General features: G+C 35.5%; 1 protein-coding gene across 4 annotated transcripts in view; it reads right to left on the minus strand.

The window, feature by feature from the left end:
* Positions 1-17,874, minus strand: part of LOC128692501 (tRNA pseudouridine(38/39) synthase) — a 29,561-nt gene that overhangs the window by 4,365 nt on the left and 7,322 nt on the right. For 3 of the 4 annotated variants that reach the window (XM_070089959.1, XM_070089958.1, XM_070089956.1), the window contains exons 2-9: positions 14,777-14,891; positions 11,219-11,364; positions 10,513-10,674; positions 10,149-10,318; positions 8,998-9,119; positions 4,917-5,398; positions 4,172-4,315; positions 3,756-3,970 (exon numbers count right to left, since the gene is read on the minus strand). In XM_070089959.1, coding sequence (XP_069946060.1) covers positions 3,756-3,970; positions 4,172-4,315; positions 4,917-5,398; positions 8,998-9,119; positions 10,149-10,318; positions 10,513-10,674; positions 11,219-11,364; positions 14,777-14,884 — 1,549 coding nt within the window. In that variant the 5' untranslated portion in view covers positions 14,885-14,891. Of the gene's footprint in view, positions 1-3,755; positions 3,971-4,171; positions 4,316-4,916; positions 5,399-8,997; positions 9,120-10,148; positions 10,319-10,512; positions 10,675-11,218; positions 11,365-14,776; positions 14,892-15,706; positions 16,048-17,874 lie in introns of those variants that run through there. The other variant, XM_070089957.1, reaches the window with a different exon arrangement.

Raw genomic sequence — 17,874 nt, forward strand, 5'->3', positions numbered from 1 at the left:
GCCAATGCAGAGGCAAAGAAGATTGAAGAAATCTCATAAGATTATTCAACATGAATATAAGAAATAAGCATCAATAGGCAAATATATATATGTTACTAATACTACTTACTTACTTCTACTTACACTTAGGTCACACTACACATACATGTACACGTTTATTTATACACACTCATCTGAGTTTTCTTTGATTTTTATCTTAATAGTTCTTGGTCTTATTACTTTTCCTTTTATATCCATGGGGAAGTGGAATAAGAATCTTTCCTCCGTAAGCCATGCGTGTTGTAAAAGTCAACTAAAATGCCGGGAACAATGGGCTAGTAACCCCTTTTCCTGTAAAGATTACTAAAAAGAATAAGAAGAAGAAAATTGTCAAAGTGGGAAGTCTGAATGTGCGTGGATGTTGTGCAAATGATAAGAAAGAGATGATTGTGGATGTTATGAATGAGAAGAAACTGGATGTCCTGGCTTTAAGTGAAACAAAGTTGAAGGGGGTGGGAGAGTTTCAATGGAGAGGAATAAATGGGATTAGGTCAGGGGTTTCAAATAGAGTTAGAGCTAAAGAAGGAGTAGCAATAATGTTGAAGGATAAGCTATGGCAGGAAAAGAGGGACTACAAATGCATAAATTCAAGGATTATGTGGAGTAAAATAAAGATTGGATGTGAAAAGTGGGTTATAGTAAGCGTGTATGCACCTGGAGAAGAGAGAAGTGTAGAGGAGAGAGAGAGATTCTGGGAAATGTTGAGTGAATGCGTGGGGAGTTTTGAATCAAGTGTGAGAGTAATGGTGGTTGGGAATTTCAATGCTAAAGTGGGTAAAAATGTTATGGATCGAGTAGTAGGTAAATTTGGGGTGCCAGGGGTAAATGTAAATGGGGAGCCTTTAATTGAGCTATGTGTAGAAAGAAATTTGGTAATAAGTAATACATATTTTATGAAAAAGAGGATAAATAAATATACAAGGTATGATGTAGCACGTAATGAAAGTAGTTTGTTAGATTATGTATTGGTGGATAAAAGGTTGATGGGTAGGCTCCAGGATGTACATGTTTATAGAGGGGCAACTGATATATCAGATCATTATTTAGTTGTAGCTACAGTTAGAGTAAGAGGTAGATGGGAAAAGAGGAAGGTGGCAACAACAAGTAAGAGGGAGGTGAAAGTGTATAAACTAAGGGAGGAGGAAGTTCGGGCGAGATATAAGTGACTATTGGCAGAAAGGTGGGCTAGTGCAAAGATGAGTAGTGGGGGGCTTGAAGAGGGTTGGAATAGTTTTAAAAATGCAGTATTGGAATGTGGGGCAGAAGTTTGTGGTTATAGGAGGGTGGGGGCAGGAGGAAAGAGGAGTGATTGGTGGAATGATGAAGTAAAGGGTGTGATAAAAGAGAAAAAGGTAGCTTACGAGAGGTTTTTACAAAGCAGAAGTGTTATAAGAAGAGCAGAGTATATGGAGAGTAAAAGAAAGGTGAAGAGAGTGGTGAGAGAGTGCAAAAGGACAGCAGATGAAAGAGTGGGAGAGGCACTGTCAAGAAATTTTAATGAAAATAAGAAAAAATTTTGGAGTGAGTTAAACAAGTTAAGAAAGCCTAGGGAAAGTATGGATTTGTCCGTTAAAAACAGAGTAGGGGAGTTAGTAGATGGGGAGAGGGAGGTATTAGGTAGATGGCGAGAATATTTTGAGGAACTTTTAAATGTTGAGGAAGAAAGGGAGGCGGTAATTTCATGCACTGGCCAGGGAGGTATACCATCTTTTAGGAGTGAAGAAGAGCAGAATGTAAGTGTGGTGGAGGTACATGAGGCATTACGTAGAATGAAAGGGGGTAAAGCAGCTGGAACTGATGGGATCATGACAGAAATGTTAAAAGCAGGGGGGGATATAGTGTTGGAGTGGTTGGTACTTTTGTTTAATAAATGTATGAAAGAGGGGAAGGTACCTAGAGATTGGCAGAGAGCATGTATAGTCCCTTTATATAAAGGGAAAGGGGACAAAAGAGATTGTAAAAAGTATAGAGGAATAAGTTTACTGAGTATACCAGGAAAAGTATACGGTAGGGTTATAATTGAAAGAATTAGAGGTAAGACAGAATGTAGAATTGCGGATGAGCAAAGAGGCTTCAGAGTGGGTAGGGGATGTGTAGATCAAGTGTTTACATTGAAGCATATATGTGAACAGTATTTAGATAAAGGTAGGGAAGTTTTTATTGCATTTATGGATTTAGAAAAGGCATATGATAGAGTGGATAGAGGAGCAATGTGGCAGATGTTGCAAGTTTATGGAATAGGTAGTAAGTTACTAAATGCTGTAAAGAGCTTTTATGAGGATAGTGAGGCTCAGGTTAGGGTGTGTAGAAGACAGGGAGAATACTTCCCGGTAAAAGTAGGTCTTAGACAGGGATGTGTAATGTCACCATGGTTGTTTAATATATTTATAGATGGGGTTGTAAAAGAAGTAAATGCTAGGGTGTTCGGGAGAGGGGTGGGATTAAATTATGGGGAATCAAATTCAAAATGGGAATTGACACAGTTACTTTTTGCTGATGATACTGTGCTTATGGGAGATTCTAAAGAAAAATTGCAAAGGTTAGTGGATGAGTTTGAGAATGTGTGTAAAGGTAGAAAGTTGAAAATGAACATAGAAAAGAGTAAGGTGATGAGGGTATCAAATGATTTAGATAAAGAAAAATTGGATATCAAATTGGGGAGGAGGAGTATGGAAGAAGTGAATGTTTTCAGATACTTGGGAGTTGACGTGTCGGCGGATGGATTTATGAAGGATGAGGTTAATCATAGAATTGATGAGGGAAAAAAGGTGAGTGGTGCGTTGAGGTATATGTGGAGTCAAAAAACGTTATCTATGGAGGCAAAGAAGGGAATGTATGAAAGTATAGTAGTACCAACACTCTTATATGGATGTGAAGCTTTGGTGGTAAATGCAGCAGCGAGGAGATGGTTGGAGGCAGTGGAGATGTCCTGTCTAAGGGCAATGTGTGGTGTAAATATTATGCAGAAAATTCGGAGTGTGGAAATTAGGAGAAGGTGTGGAGTTAATAAAAGCATTAGTCAGAGGGCAGAAGAGGGGTTGTTGAGGTGGTGTGGTCATTTAGAGAGAGTGGATCAAAGTAGAATGACATGGAAAGCATATAAATCTATAGGGGAAGGAAAGAGGGGTAGGGGTCGTCCTCGAAAGGGTTGGAAAGAGGGGGTAAAGGAGGTTTTGTGGGCGAGGGGCTTGGACTTCCAGCAAGCGTGCATGAGCGTGTTAGATAGGAGTGAATGGAGACGAATGATACTTGGGACCTGACGATCTGTTGGAGTGTGAGCAGGGTAATATTTAGTGAAGGGATTCAGGGAAACCGGTTATTTTCATATAGTCGGACTTGAGTCCTGGAAATGGGAAGTACAATGCCTGCACTTTAAAGGAGTGGTTTGGGATATTGGCAGTTTGGAGGGATATGTTGTGTATCTTTATACGTATATGCTTCTAAGCTGTTGTATTCTGAGCACCTCTGCAAAAGCAGTGATAATGTGTGAGTGTGGTGAAAGTGTTGAATGATGATGAAAGTATTTTCTTTTTGGGGATTTTCTTTCTTTTTTGGGTCACCCTGCCTCGGTGGGAGACGACCAACTTGTTGGAAAAAAAAAAAAAAAAAAAACTAATACTGCTTTCAACAGAATATAATACAGTACAGTATTACCATTTTTTATACAGTATGTACATTAATCATAACATTAATAAAATATCATTGACCCAACTCACCACATGTTGGTCTAGAGAGCAGAGGTTTGTATACTTTGGTTCTTGCACCTGGAATTAAACTGACACTCTGTGCTTGAGGAAACTTTGTCACCCTGGATTCTTCCTGTGGCAAGGATGAATTCCAATCTCTTGGTGCACTTTCTTCTTTATTTACCTTAACTCTCTCTCCATACAGACCTTCTAGATCCCACAGCATTCTTCGAATCATTGTGGACCTGGGACAATCCAAATCAACATTGCTAATTTAGATTCTAAACAACCCATCTTTTTTTGAGTAAATTAACTGTGCAAAAATATATGAATGTCAAGTGATGTCATATGTCTCTATTGATGTAATTTTTTCCTTTCATTATTGATGTATATTTATGGATTAGATTAAGTACAGAAAACCTTCAATGCACTGATGACCACTTTACCGTATAGAGTGTTGCATCCACAGTGCCTGTAGCTGTGTGATCACACAAAGAAGATTGTCATTATCCCATTGCCACTCTACCCCCTCAAAAGTTGTTCCATAAAGGTTTAAAGGCACATCACTAGCAAGACAGTATTGTGGCTTCCTGAAAGAGTAATATATAATCCACTACCATACCCAACATTAAAAAAGACATAAGAGAACAGACCATACAATTACCATGGTACCTCGCGATACGAACAGCTGAAAACTCGAACAATTATGTAAGTGTATTTATGTAAGTGCTTTTGTAAAGTGTATTTTTGGGGGTCTGAAACGGATTAATCTAATTTACATTATTCCTTATGGGAACAAATTCATTCGGTATCAGCACTCAAACAGCCTTCTGGAACGAATTAAGTTCGTATCCCGAGGTACCACTGTATGTACTTCAATTATTTATTAATATTACAATTATTTCATTTAAAAACTGTAACATGGAAATCTGTAAAAATCCAAAGCTTCATACTATATCCATATGAGTCTACAAGGTTAGTACATATATAATACAAAGCTGGTCGCATATGTCCTCTACAAAATGACTTCCAGAGCTTAAAAGAAGAATATAAAAATTATGATTGACAGGAAGAAAAAATGAGATATGGTAACCATTTGAAAGATCAATAAGTACAGTATGCAAAATATAAATGAACCATTTATTTCCATGATTAAGCAATTCACATATAGATACACAAGAAAAAATTTACCTGGGATGATTTTCAACATCTAACAGATGTTTTACAATATCAGGTTTCTCCTTGCCTTCTCCAACAAGAAACAGGATGGCCATGATTGCTCGTACTTGATGCCACAGAAAAGCCTCCCCCTCAATTGTAGCTACACACATGTCATATCCATCAGTATGATGCTTTTTATTACATATGCCACTGTTCTTTCCATAATGCTCCAGAAAATTATTGCTTGTTAACCTTCTTCTATCTGTTGCCTCATGAATAAATTTGCATGGTAAATCTAAATTTAGTTTAATGTCTTGCTTATCTTGTTCTGTAGTGAGACTTTCATTATTCAAAGATGGATTCTCTATTCTATGTACATCACAGCACACTAGAGAAATGCTCACGGAGAGTATACGACGACAAAAATTGACAACTCCATTTCCAACATCCATCTTGCAGAAGTTCCTATAATCGTGGTATCCCACCAAGTACTGAGCACTTTCATTCATTTCCTGGTTAGACAGTGAGACCAAAACAGAGTGAAAAATGGTATACATTAGTATCTTTTATTAACCTCTCTGCCAAGGTAGTTAAAACATTGTTGAACAGCAAAAACTCCCTAGAAGTATATAAATTTATTCCCAAAAATTTTTAGAAAAGGGTTAAACATTCCCTTAAATGTATATAATCAAGGTTGCATATAAACTTCAGCCATAAACTAAAATGTAGACCCTTCTCCCATTTTAACCCTTAACCTGTACATGGGTGGTATCTATAACAGCCCTTCTGTTGGCGTTTTCAAAAATTTAGCAAATATTTTTCATACAGGATTGTGGAGCATCAAAAACTGAAGCCTATGAAAGTTGTTAATGGTGCCCAAAAATGTGTGAAACATTAGCTTGTTTTTACACTCTTATTGCAAATAAATTTAATGCATGTTGTTTTCACTGAATGAATGCTATTTATAAGTTTTTTTTTTTTTTTTTTTCAACAAGTTGGCCGTCTCCCACCGAGGCAGGGTGACCCAAAAAAGAAAGAAAATCCCCAAAAAGAAAATACTTTCATCATTCAACACTTTCACCACACTCGCACATTATCACTGTTTTTGCAGAGGTGCTCAGAATACAACAGTCTAGAAGCATACACATATAAAGATACACAACATATCCCTCCAAATTGCCAATATCCCAAACCCCTCCTTTAAAGTGCAGGCATTGTACTTCCCATTTCCAGGACTCAATAATAATAATAATAATAATAATAATAATAATAATAATAATAATAATAATAATAATAATAATAATATTTTATTTTGACATGATACATGTTTGTATAAAGAAATATAATAGATGGGTGTACATGCCAAATGCCCCTTTATGTGCAGAGCAGTTCGGGCAAACTTAAAATTAACTTATGATTAATAAGGCAATAACAGTACATATGGTCATATATTTTCATATAGTCGGACTTGAGTCCTGGAAATGGGAAGTACAATGCCTGCACTTTAAAGGAGGGGTTTGGGATATTGGCAGTTTGGAGGGATATGTTGTGTATCTTTATATGTGTATGCTTCTAGACTGTTGTATTCTGAGCACCTCTGCAAAAGCAGTGATAATGTGTGAGTGTGGTGAAAGTGTTGAATGATGATGAAAGTATTTTCTTTTTGGGGATTTTCTTTCTTTTTTGGGTCACCCTGCCTCGGTGGGAGACGGCCGACTTGTTGAAAAAAAAAAAAAATGGTCATTAGATAAGGTACAATGAATACAAGAGAATTGAGTATTCTGTTAGGTCGTGCTGTATGGCTTTAATAAGTCTTGTAGAGAAGACATACAATTTTGATTATTAATAAGGACACTACAACTGTAGCTCTGCTCATGCAACTACGAATAGCTAATACAATAATGTTGAGGTGTTCCGTAGCTCGATCGCTAGCACACTCAGCCCACACACTGAGGTCCAGGGTTTGAATCTTCTCTGGTACGGCTGGAAAACATTAGGGACGTGTTTCCATAAGACACATGCTGTCCCTGTCCCTGTTCACCCATTAGTTTAAAATGGGTACCTGGGTGTTAGTCAACTGGTGTGGGACGCATCCTGGGACAAAACTGACCTAATCTGCCCGAAATGCTCAGTGTAACAAGTGACTTTCTATATAGTAGTATGTCATTGATGTCAGCTAGGCCTGTATATCATGTACATATACTAGTAGTAAATAAAGATATTATTATTATTGTTATTATTATTAACAAACTATCTGTCAGATAATTTCTACCCTTCATGAAGATTTGTTTAAATACTTGTTTGCTCTTGGTGTTACTTACATCCGTGACGTGTAAGTCTAGAGTTATATCATACACGGCTAGTTTTCTCTTATGGATTTTGCCAAAACACTTAGAGAGGATGGAGCAAAATAGGATTACTAAGTGGTTGCATAAATCTAGGATGAAGAGACGAAAGGTGTATAAATTTGGGGTGGAGGGAAGGAGGGGTTGGGGGTCATCAAAGGAAAGGTTGGAAAGAGTGGGTAAAGAAGGTTGTGAGCATTACGGGCTTGGACATCCAACAGGGCTTGAGTCCTAGAGATGGGAGGTACAGTGTCTGCACTGTAAGGAGAGGTGGGGATGTTGCAGTTCAGTAAATCATCTGCACTGTGATGTCAGCACACTTTTAGCAAAACAGAAATTGAATGAATGATGGTGAAAATGTTTCTTCTTTTTCAGGTCACCATACTTTGGTCAGAGATGGTTGATGTGTTTAAAAAAAGTTGTACATTTCAATGCACAATTATTCCTAAATGTTATCATTCTTAAATATTTTAGTGATAAAATCAACCGCTTTAATAAAGATACAAAACATAATGCAAGAAATACTTCATAAAAAATATAATAAAGCTTCTAGGGAAGTGCTACACGTTCTAAAGTCTTTCTAACTTTCTGTCTTATTTTGACTATAAGAACAAATACTGGACCATAAGTAAAGGGCCTAAGTAGTAAAACTTTTTATGTTTAAGTAATATAAATGTTGAGTAAAATTATACTGAATTAAAACTTGCACACTACTTAAATGTTTACTATTTACTCATTTTTGGCAAATGTATTTGTTACCAAGATTTCTGACTAAATTCAACCAAGCTACTGGTATATTTTATTGACATAAAACTTTATATTTAAAAAACTTTGACAAAGTTATTATAAAAAAATAAATAAAATATTTATTTCTTTGCTAAGGTTATAATGTGTATTTACATATAATATGACTGGAGCAAAGAAAGCCACTATCATGCCTAGGCATTTTGAGCAGATTTAACGTAATACTTATAGACTACTTAAGTCTAGACAGGTGAAGAGTGGTAGAATAAAAATAGTCAATATTTCACTCTATTATTAATATGAGGAAGTACAATTTATGATATGTGTAATACCATGATATGGTGTGAGGTATATATTATTTTGAATTTGAACATGGCAAACAACATTATCCTTCACAAGAATCTACCAAAGACTGTGCATAATTCTTAGCAGCTGTAGACAAATACTGTCTGAGTATAATTAGGTACAGTTACTTGATGTAAACCAGCAAGATAATAACAAAATAAGTTGGTTGTACTAGGAAGAATTTGAGGATTTTGTAGTAGGGGCCCCTTCTTCAGTAAAAACAATTAATATATTCTTTGATCACATTTAGATTAATTTGTCAGGTGCTATCATTGCTTAGATCAAAAAGAAAAAAAGCCTCTCCTCACTTAACGACAGAGTTTCGTTCCTAAGACCATGCCGTTAAACGAATTCATTGCTAAGTGAGGAGCATACTATTTTGGTAGTGAGTTTGTGTCAACCATCTTTGATATTGTTTTAATATCACCTTTGCACCATTTATAACATTTCTGGTATATTTTTAAATGTTTATACAGTAGTGTACTGCATACTGAAATAAACAGAATAGAGGAAATCAGCTCTAATATACATTATTTATATAGGAATACTGGTCAGAGAGCCCATCATAAGTCCAAGGCATCGGTAAACGAGTACGTCGCTAAGTGAGGAGAGACTGTAATGAAAAACCTGACAAAAAAGTAGAGCCATAAATGTTAATACTACATAATATACTTTACCTGGATGTTCATGTTTCCTCTCGGAAAGAAATATTTATACGTACGTCGGGAGCAGTCAAACCTTGCAGAATAACCTAACGACACTGGGCACCAGGCCAGCATTCTTATTTCAGGTGGGAGAACTGGAATAAAAAAGATTCTTAGTTCTTGAGTGAAGCATACAGGATTTTTTTTTTTGTAAAACAGTAGCCATCTCCTAACAAAGTAGGGAGGAAACACATTCACTATCATTCAATCAACTGCTGTCTTTCCAGCATACTGACATCACAAGAAAAACAGTGGCAAATTCTATCCCATGTGGTGAAATCAATTTTTTCATGTATTGATGCAACTGAATGGTATAGAAGTAATTACAATGTACTGTACTACTGTATCTAAGGTTAAGTGTTTAGTTAGTTACATTTATAAAAATAACCTGAAGCAATGATCAGTGAACTAAAATGTTTTGCATTAGTGTACAAAACTGAAAATATAAATAATGAAATATGTACTCTACTGTATTTGTCAAAATAAGAAACTTTATACATGTGGATATACTGAATTCCACCTATCTCTAATATGATGTGCATTTACCTCTTCTGCCTGCTACCGGATTATCAAAAAATTTCTTAGCCGGTCAATGGTACTATTAATCTGGAGCTTCATGTGACTATATGCTATCTATGCATTGAATCATCAACCCATCCACTGTCTTAAATCCTATATTATTTTTCTTTCCAATTAACTGGCCATATTCCACCAAGGCAGGACCTAAAAAGAAAAAAAAAGTCTCTCTTTTTAAATTTAGTAATGTATACAGGAGAAGGGGTCACTAGCCCCTTGCTCCTGGCATTTTAGCCGCCTCTTATGATATGCATGGCTTACAGAAGAAGAATTCTTTTCCACTTCCCCATGTAGATAAGAGGAAATAAAGAAGAACAGGAACTATTAAGAAAATGAAACAAAACCCAGATGGATGTTTACATATATACACATGGACACGCATGTGTAGTGTGGCCTAAGTGTAAGTAGAAGTAGCAAGATATACCTGTTATCCTGCATATCCTATATATTATTGTAATGTATAAATACTAATGTCTAAATGGGATACCCAGCTAAATTTACAAAATAAAATTCTAGATACAACTATACAAACTTCACTTAATACAAACCTTTGTTTAGAAGTTGCACATAATTAATTTCATCTCCTGTGTCATCTTTGCTTGATGCCATATCAAAGTTCTCTGGATTGCTGATACCAACTCCTGATTTCAATTTACTTCGAAGAGTGATGGAAATAACTTGATGGAATGCACTGACCCCTTTGTCAGTTCTACCACATCTGAAACAAAAAATAAAATATTATAAACATTATTCTAGCATTTTAGCAGCTGAAGAGCAAGTGATGGTGAATGTGCTTTTCACCTTGAGTTACCTGGCCTTAGAGGAAAAGGACCTATGAGTTGGTTAAAAACAAAAAAAACTTACTATCACATACTTTGCATTCCAAAGAGTGGTGATGTTTTATGACTTCACCTGTGATAGCTTGAAGTTTCTCTTGACTCTATGAGACGTGTCTTAAGAAGAGCTGAAAACAACTGGGCCTCAATGGTTTGTTGAGTATCCTCCTGAACAGCAAAACCCTGGTAGTCCCATCCAAGGTATGCTAACTTTAAAAGCACATGTCGTTTAGAGTGTCTGAAATTGAGACAAGATTATGGTGCAGTGCAATTTGGCTTGCCCAAAAAAAGTGCTTACACTCTTCGTTGAACTAAAAGTATGTCAGCTCCCTGACAACTGGAACATTGTTTTGAAATCATTAATAAAAGACCCCTTTTTTACAGTACTGTTTTGAATACCAGTAAGTAATGAAAAAAATTTAAAGCCTTTTCCCCATGATGGTTAACAAATCAAGCCTTTCAATGCAGGTAAAACCCCCCTTTCTTTACAGTTTAATATACAATATAGTATTCACTGACAAAATAAGGTGCACTTTCAATCAGTCTCAGTTCTAGAGGTTTTAGGTTAAGCTTGAAGCTGTGAGTGTGATCAATCTGTCATGCCATCAGAAACCTTAACAAGAGACTAAAGAAAAGGAAATCAAAAAATATCCAAGTTGGGAAAACAAGTTGATATCACTGAATATGAATATATGTTTTACCAGTAAATTTACAATAACTGAGGCAATCACTGCAATAAAATTAATGTCAAATGCAGTGTATATTGTAAATAAAATTTGTACCTCGTAAAATCAAAGTGCCTCTCTTTTTTAGCTTTCTTATCTGATCCTTCTTTTCCTTTCACTTCTGTTACACCTTGACTCTTCGCAAGTAGGTTCCGAAGCTGTTTGTTGTGTGCCTCCAACTGCTTAATTTTTATCTCTAGCTCCTGAAAATATGATTAACAAATGATGATATGCTTACTCACATTTTTGAACACATATAGCTTCAGAATATCTAGAAACAAGAGAGCACAAAAGCACCAATAAATAAATACAAAGACTGTTTTAGTTGTTTATTTAGCTTAAAGCCCTATACAATTACATCTGATATTTAATACTCCTTTCAATATTATAGCAGTTTTGGATATACTGTAACTCTAATTTTATATGTTCATATCTTAGTGATTTAGATTAACATTTCTCCAGTAAAGATATACCTAAGCACTAATTTTTTTTAGTTTTGCATACAGCATTCAACAGTGACTTAAGAAATTTGCCACTTTTCTTATGTTCTTCAAATCTCATTTATCATTATTTCTTCAAATCAACATTAACAATTACATACACAAAAGATCGAAACACATGACAGAAAGAAAGAAAACGTACAGTAATTAACTTCAGAAGAAATATCGAAGAACACCACTTGAATAAAATGATAATTTCTCTTAGAAAATATTACACTGTATTATGGAAAACTGAACCTAGTCATTATCTCCTGACATAAAACACAATTTACAATATATGTTATCTATATAGAAGTTAAGTATCAACAATTTTCTACCAAGTGTAATATAAATCAGCTTGTCCTAAGTTGTCACACACCTCCAATCATATTCAAACTTTATTCTAGATTTTAAACTAACAACCACATTTTTGTTTGTTCTTACTTTGCATTATCTACACTCACTATTATTCCATGCTCTGTAATACTGACCCTATGTTTCTAATAATTTTAATTCTGCTCTAAATACTGCACAATTATAATCGATATTGATACCAGGTACTATTATTAAAGTTATTACATTATTATTATTACTGTTAATAATAATAATAATAATAATAATAATAATAATAATATTGTTATTGTTATTACATATTATTACTTTATAAACATTGCATTAGGTTTAGTTCTGCCCAACATATTGTGTACACTCATGGGTTTTTCAAAACAGTACCATGGCCTATTTGTAATTCTTCTGTGATATTGTAATTTTGGAAGGAAATATGTAAATCCTTCATCATTTATGAATTGGGGGTATCAAAGTACAAACCTTGAAAATATGAATATGATGATAAAATGCATACTGTAATACACGAGATTCTACTCTATAATACTGGAACTAAAATTATGCATGGTACTAACTACTCATGCTGTACCTCTAGTATATAAATAATGTAACGTGTAAATTTCCATAGCAAAAGAAAAGACATGAATGAATAGAGAGCAATAACTCTGCTTTTGGGTAAGAAAAAAATTAAACAGGTTACAGTAGATATTTGACAATACGATAGAGTAAAGCCTCGATACAATGGATTAAGGGGGGAAACTGGTGACTGGTAATGTAAGTGTGGTCGATAGAAATTGTTTTATCATTTAATTGACAATTTTGTAAATGTGATAAAACACCTCAATTGCTGGGAAACCTTGAAGTTCCTCAACCTGTACTTGCCAGAATGCAGGCGGGAGAGATACATGATTATAAACAGTTGGAAAATCTTAAGAGGGATTAGTACCAAACTTGCACACGAAAATCACTCCCTATGAAAGCATAAGACTCGGCAGACGATACAACATAACATAAGAACATAAGAAAGGAGGATCACTGCAGCAGGCCTGTTGGCCCATGCTCGGCAGGTCCTTTACAATTCATCCCACTAACGAAACATTTTCCCAACCCAGTCCTCAATGCTACTCAAGAAATAAGCTCTGATAACTCTATCCACTCATTTGCAAGTCCCACTCAAATCCAACCCCTCTCACTCATATATTTATCCAACCTAAATTTGAAACTACCCAATGTCCTAGCCTCAATAACCCAACTAGGTAGACTGTTCCACTCATCAACTACCCTATTTCCAAACCAACACTTTCCTATGTCCTTTCTAAATCTAAACTTATCTAATTTAAATCCATTACTGCAGGTTCTCTCTTGCAGAGATATCCTCAAGACCTTATTTATATCCCCTTTATTTATACCCATCTTCCACTTACACACTTCAATCATGTCTCCCCTCATTCTTCGTCTAACAAGTGAATGTAATTTAAGGGTCTTCAATCTTTCTTCATAAGGAAGATTTCTAATGCTATGTATTAATTTAGTCATTCTATGCTGAATGTTTTCTAACGAGTGTATGTCCATTCTGTAATTTATGTCCATTCTGTAACATCCCCCCAATGAAAAGCAGGGGTGCCCCTAGCATGATAAGAGACAACACAATTAAGTGTCAGGGGCCTAAGACTGTTCAACTGCCTCCCAGCATACATAAGAGGGACTACCAATAGACCCTTGGCTGTCTTCAAGCAGGCACTAAACAGGCGCCCAAAGTCAGAACCTGACCAGCCAGGCTGTGGTTCGTACATCGGGTTGTGTGCAGCCAATAGTAACAGCCTGGTTGATCAGGCCCTGATCCATGAGGCCTCGTCACAGACTGGGCCACGGGGGCATTGCCTCCTGGAACTCTCTCCAGATATCTCTCCAGGTAATGAAATTTGTCTTTTGTTTCTATATCAATTGCATGACTTGCCGCTCATCAGGAAAGGGTATCACTACCACAGTCATCTTCCAAATTAATTAATCATCTGACAAATTAATAAGAAATATGATATTAATTGGTAGTTAAAAACGTACCAATTAATATCTTAGTTCTTATTAATTTTCCTGCAGATTTTATTCCATTTTTCTGAAGAATGTTATAGAGGTCCATTATATCGAGGGTATACTGATTATTAAAATACTGAATTAGGTTACACTTATTTTCAATGTGGTTAATTATTTGGGATGTAAATGAGAAAACAAGATGAATAAATTAAGTGAAAATGTTTTTTTAATGTTCATAAAGAAACTGCCCTATTTCAAGGGAGGCGTCTTGATTCTGGTGAAGGTCTCTTGTTCGATCCACAACTTTTTTGGATCAAACCTGATTGCCTCTCAGTCACCATGTACTGTATGACTCCTGTGGGTTTAGTGCTTTCCTATTAATACGACCACAGAAAATAAGGAACTGTCATGTAACTGATATATTCACTGCACAGGATACTGCATTTTATTGTTAATTATAACACACAGAATACGGTATTCATGGATGAATTTTTATTATTACTGCAATATTAATAAGGGTAGAGAATAAAATGGGATGTATATATGTACTTACTGTATGCCTAGTTATGTAACACAAGTACTACAATGGAACTATCACCATGTCTGACTTGACTGTGTTATCCTAGGTTATTTTATACACAAGTTACTAAAACAATTGTATTGAATCTGAATAAAAATTTACATCTTGTGAGAAAAAATGTGGCAGGGACACGTAATGCCACACACGATACAGAAAACATATCAAAGATAAGTGACAAACCTGCCGGGCCAAGCTCTCGAGTGGCACATGTTTGTGTCTCTTGTTTGTACTAGTGCTGATGTCCTTCAGTCTTTCCTCAGACTCCGTAGCCGTCACTTGCTCTTCCATATTTAGTCTTAAAAACAATAAAGTAATGTATGGTTAATAGTGTATAAACTTAGAGATCTAAGAAATAAGGTGATACAAAATACAGTAACCACAATTTAGTGACAGAAATTTTAGGGACAAAACATTCTACATTTGCAATTTTTGACTGAGGAACTGAAGACTGTACAGTAGTAAACTTTTGATTTAATGGACTTCACAAAGTATAAGACAAAATACACTGGGTCAGTCAATTTTGGATACAACATACAGTCTGTCGGTTACAAAACTGTCCATTTCTGTTACAATCATGGCATAACAATCTCGTCTGTATTCTCCACAATTACCATTACCACCCCCAATTAGTCTGTTAAGTCAAGTTTTACCATATATCAAGCATCAGCTGGAAGAAAAACTAATAAATGATAACTGTTTTTTAGCTTAACATCATATGGCCACATATTAGATTAGATTAGATTTTTTATTTTGACAAATTACATGATTGTACAGAGGCATATAATAGTTGGGTGTACATGCTAAAAGCCCCTCTGTATGCTGAGCATCAGTAAAGACCAGTAAAGAAAAGAATAACCATCTGAATTAATTCTTTGAACATATACTGTATATGTTTGTAGATTGCCATTAACATTATTTTATTGTAATACTGTCCCACATCGACGTCTGTAAGGCTTCTAGTAATAAAATTTTGAATTTAAATTCTGAACGTTAAAAAAGTTTTTCACAATGATGCTCAGTGACATACACTATTTCAGTACTGTACAATCACCATAACTTGCAATATTTATTTATACAGCATATTCTTCAGGATACATGCAGCATACTTACAGATTTCTACTCTTGATGACTACAAGAGGTGTAGTGTGTTGTCACTCTTCTTGTGTTGGTTCAGTGATTGTTGTCACTGTTGGTTCAGTGATTGTTGTCACTGTTGGTTCAGTGATTGTTGCCACTGTTGGTTCAGTGATTGTTGTCACTATTGGTTCAATGATTGTTGTCACTGTTGGTTTAGTGATTGTTGCCACTGTTGGTTCAGTGATTGTTGCCACTGTTGGTTGATTGTTGTCACTGTTGGTTCAGTGATTGTTGCCACTGTTGGTTCAGTGATTGTTGCCACTGTTGGTTCAGTGATTGTTGCCACTGTTGGTTCAGTGATTGTTGTCACTGTTGGTTCAGTGATTGTTGCCACTGTTGGTTCAGTGATTGTTGCCACTGTTGGCTAAGTGATTGTTGCCACTGTTGGCTAAGTGATTGTTGTCACTGTTGGTTCAGTGATTGTTGCCACTGTTGGTTCAGTGATTGTTGTCACTGTTGGTTCAGTGATTGTTGCCACTGTTGGTTCAGTGATTGTTGCCACTGTTGTTTCAGTGATTGTCATTGTTGGTTCAGTGACTGTTGCCACTGTAGGTTGTGATTGTTGCCACTACTGGTTCAGTGATTGTTGTCACTGTTGGTTGTGTTGCCACTGTTGGTTCAGTGATTGTTGCCACTGTTGGTTCAGTGATTGTTACCACTGTTGGTTGTGATTGTTGCCACTGTTGGTTCAGTGATTGTTGCCACTGTTGGTTCAGTGATTGTTGTCACTGTTGGTTCAGTGATTGTTGCCACTGTTGGTTCAGTGATTGTTGCCACTGTTGGTTCAGTGATTGTTTACCTGGAGTTTACCTGGAGAGAGTTCCGGGGGTCAACGCCCCCGCGGCCCGGTCTGTGACCGGGCCAATTGTGGAAAATACTGTATATATTTTCCAGAAATACAGTAGTTATTAAATGTAAATAGATGGCCATACTGTATTTAAAATTTATGTAATCGAAAACGGGAAGCTGCGCCTGCGCAGAAGGGAACTCAGAAGGGACTCGCCATCTTGGTTTTGAATTGGCTACATTAGTGAATGGGAAGAATTTTTCGTGCTCTAGAGGTTAAATTTGTGCTGACACCTCTCAAATAGGAGGCGAAATTGGTGGATATGCATTACTGCATAATTTGAGTATCAGGCGAGTGGACAAGACAGCTCCAGGAACCTCAGATAAGTCTGTTTATGTTTAATTCTGGCCAGTAATTTCATAAATTTAAACAGTGAGGTTTTCTGGGTATAATACACATTAATCTCCAGTCAAATTGGTGAGTGATATTAAGATATATTTTCCTTCTGTTATGTAATTGTGTATATATATAACCATTTATTATTTTTAATATACAGTCCACAAATTTATATATTTACCAGTATTCCTGGTGTATGTATATTTCATTTAATTAATAGGTCCAGAGCAACTTGTGGATATGACAGTTGTAGGAATCGAAGGGGGACATGTTTTGCGACCTAGGTGTCCCAAATTCCTACTTGTCTAACTGATAAATAATAATTATCAATGTTCATTTACTGTTATGTATATAATAATGCATTCAGATAAATGCAATTTTCCACATTTAATTTGCCCGTTGGTCCTTCTTGAACCGGAGGTAATTAGTGAAGTCATTAATTGGTTAATTACTTAATAATTATATGTGAAATGACAGAAGGAGGTGGATGTTAAGTTCACAAATTTACTTAATGTGTAGTGGATTATAATTATTACAATATTAATTTTGATAAGTCAAGTCTGGCTAAGTTTATATTAATTTGTATAATATTAATTTGATAAGACAATTCTGGCCAAGATTTATATCAGTGTATGTGTAATTGATAAGCCAGGTGTTGCTAATTATATTAATGTGTATAATATTAATTTTACTTAATGTGTAGTGGATTATAATTATTACAATATTAATTTGATAAGACAATTCTGGCCAAGATTTATATCAATGTATGTGTAATTGATAAGGCAAGTGTTGCTAATTATATTAATGTATATAATTTTAATTTTGCTATGCCAAATTCTGGCAAGGATTTATATTAATTTGTATAATAATTTTGATAAGCCAAGGCTGGCTAAAGGTTTGTATTAATGTACATTTAAAATTTATATATAAATTTCTTACATGTCTAATTGCTAAGCTT

The sequence above is a fragment of the Cherax quadricarinatus genome, chromosome 30 (assembly GCF_038502225.1).
Source record: "Cherax quadricarinatus isolate ZL_2023a chromosome 30, ASM3850222v1, whole genome shotgun sequence".
NCBI classification, from domain to species: Eukaryota; Metazoa; Arthropoda; class Malacostraca; order Decapoda; family Parastacidae; genus Cherax; species Cherax quadricarinatus.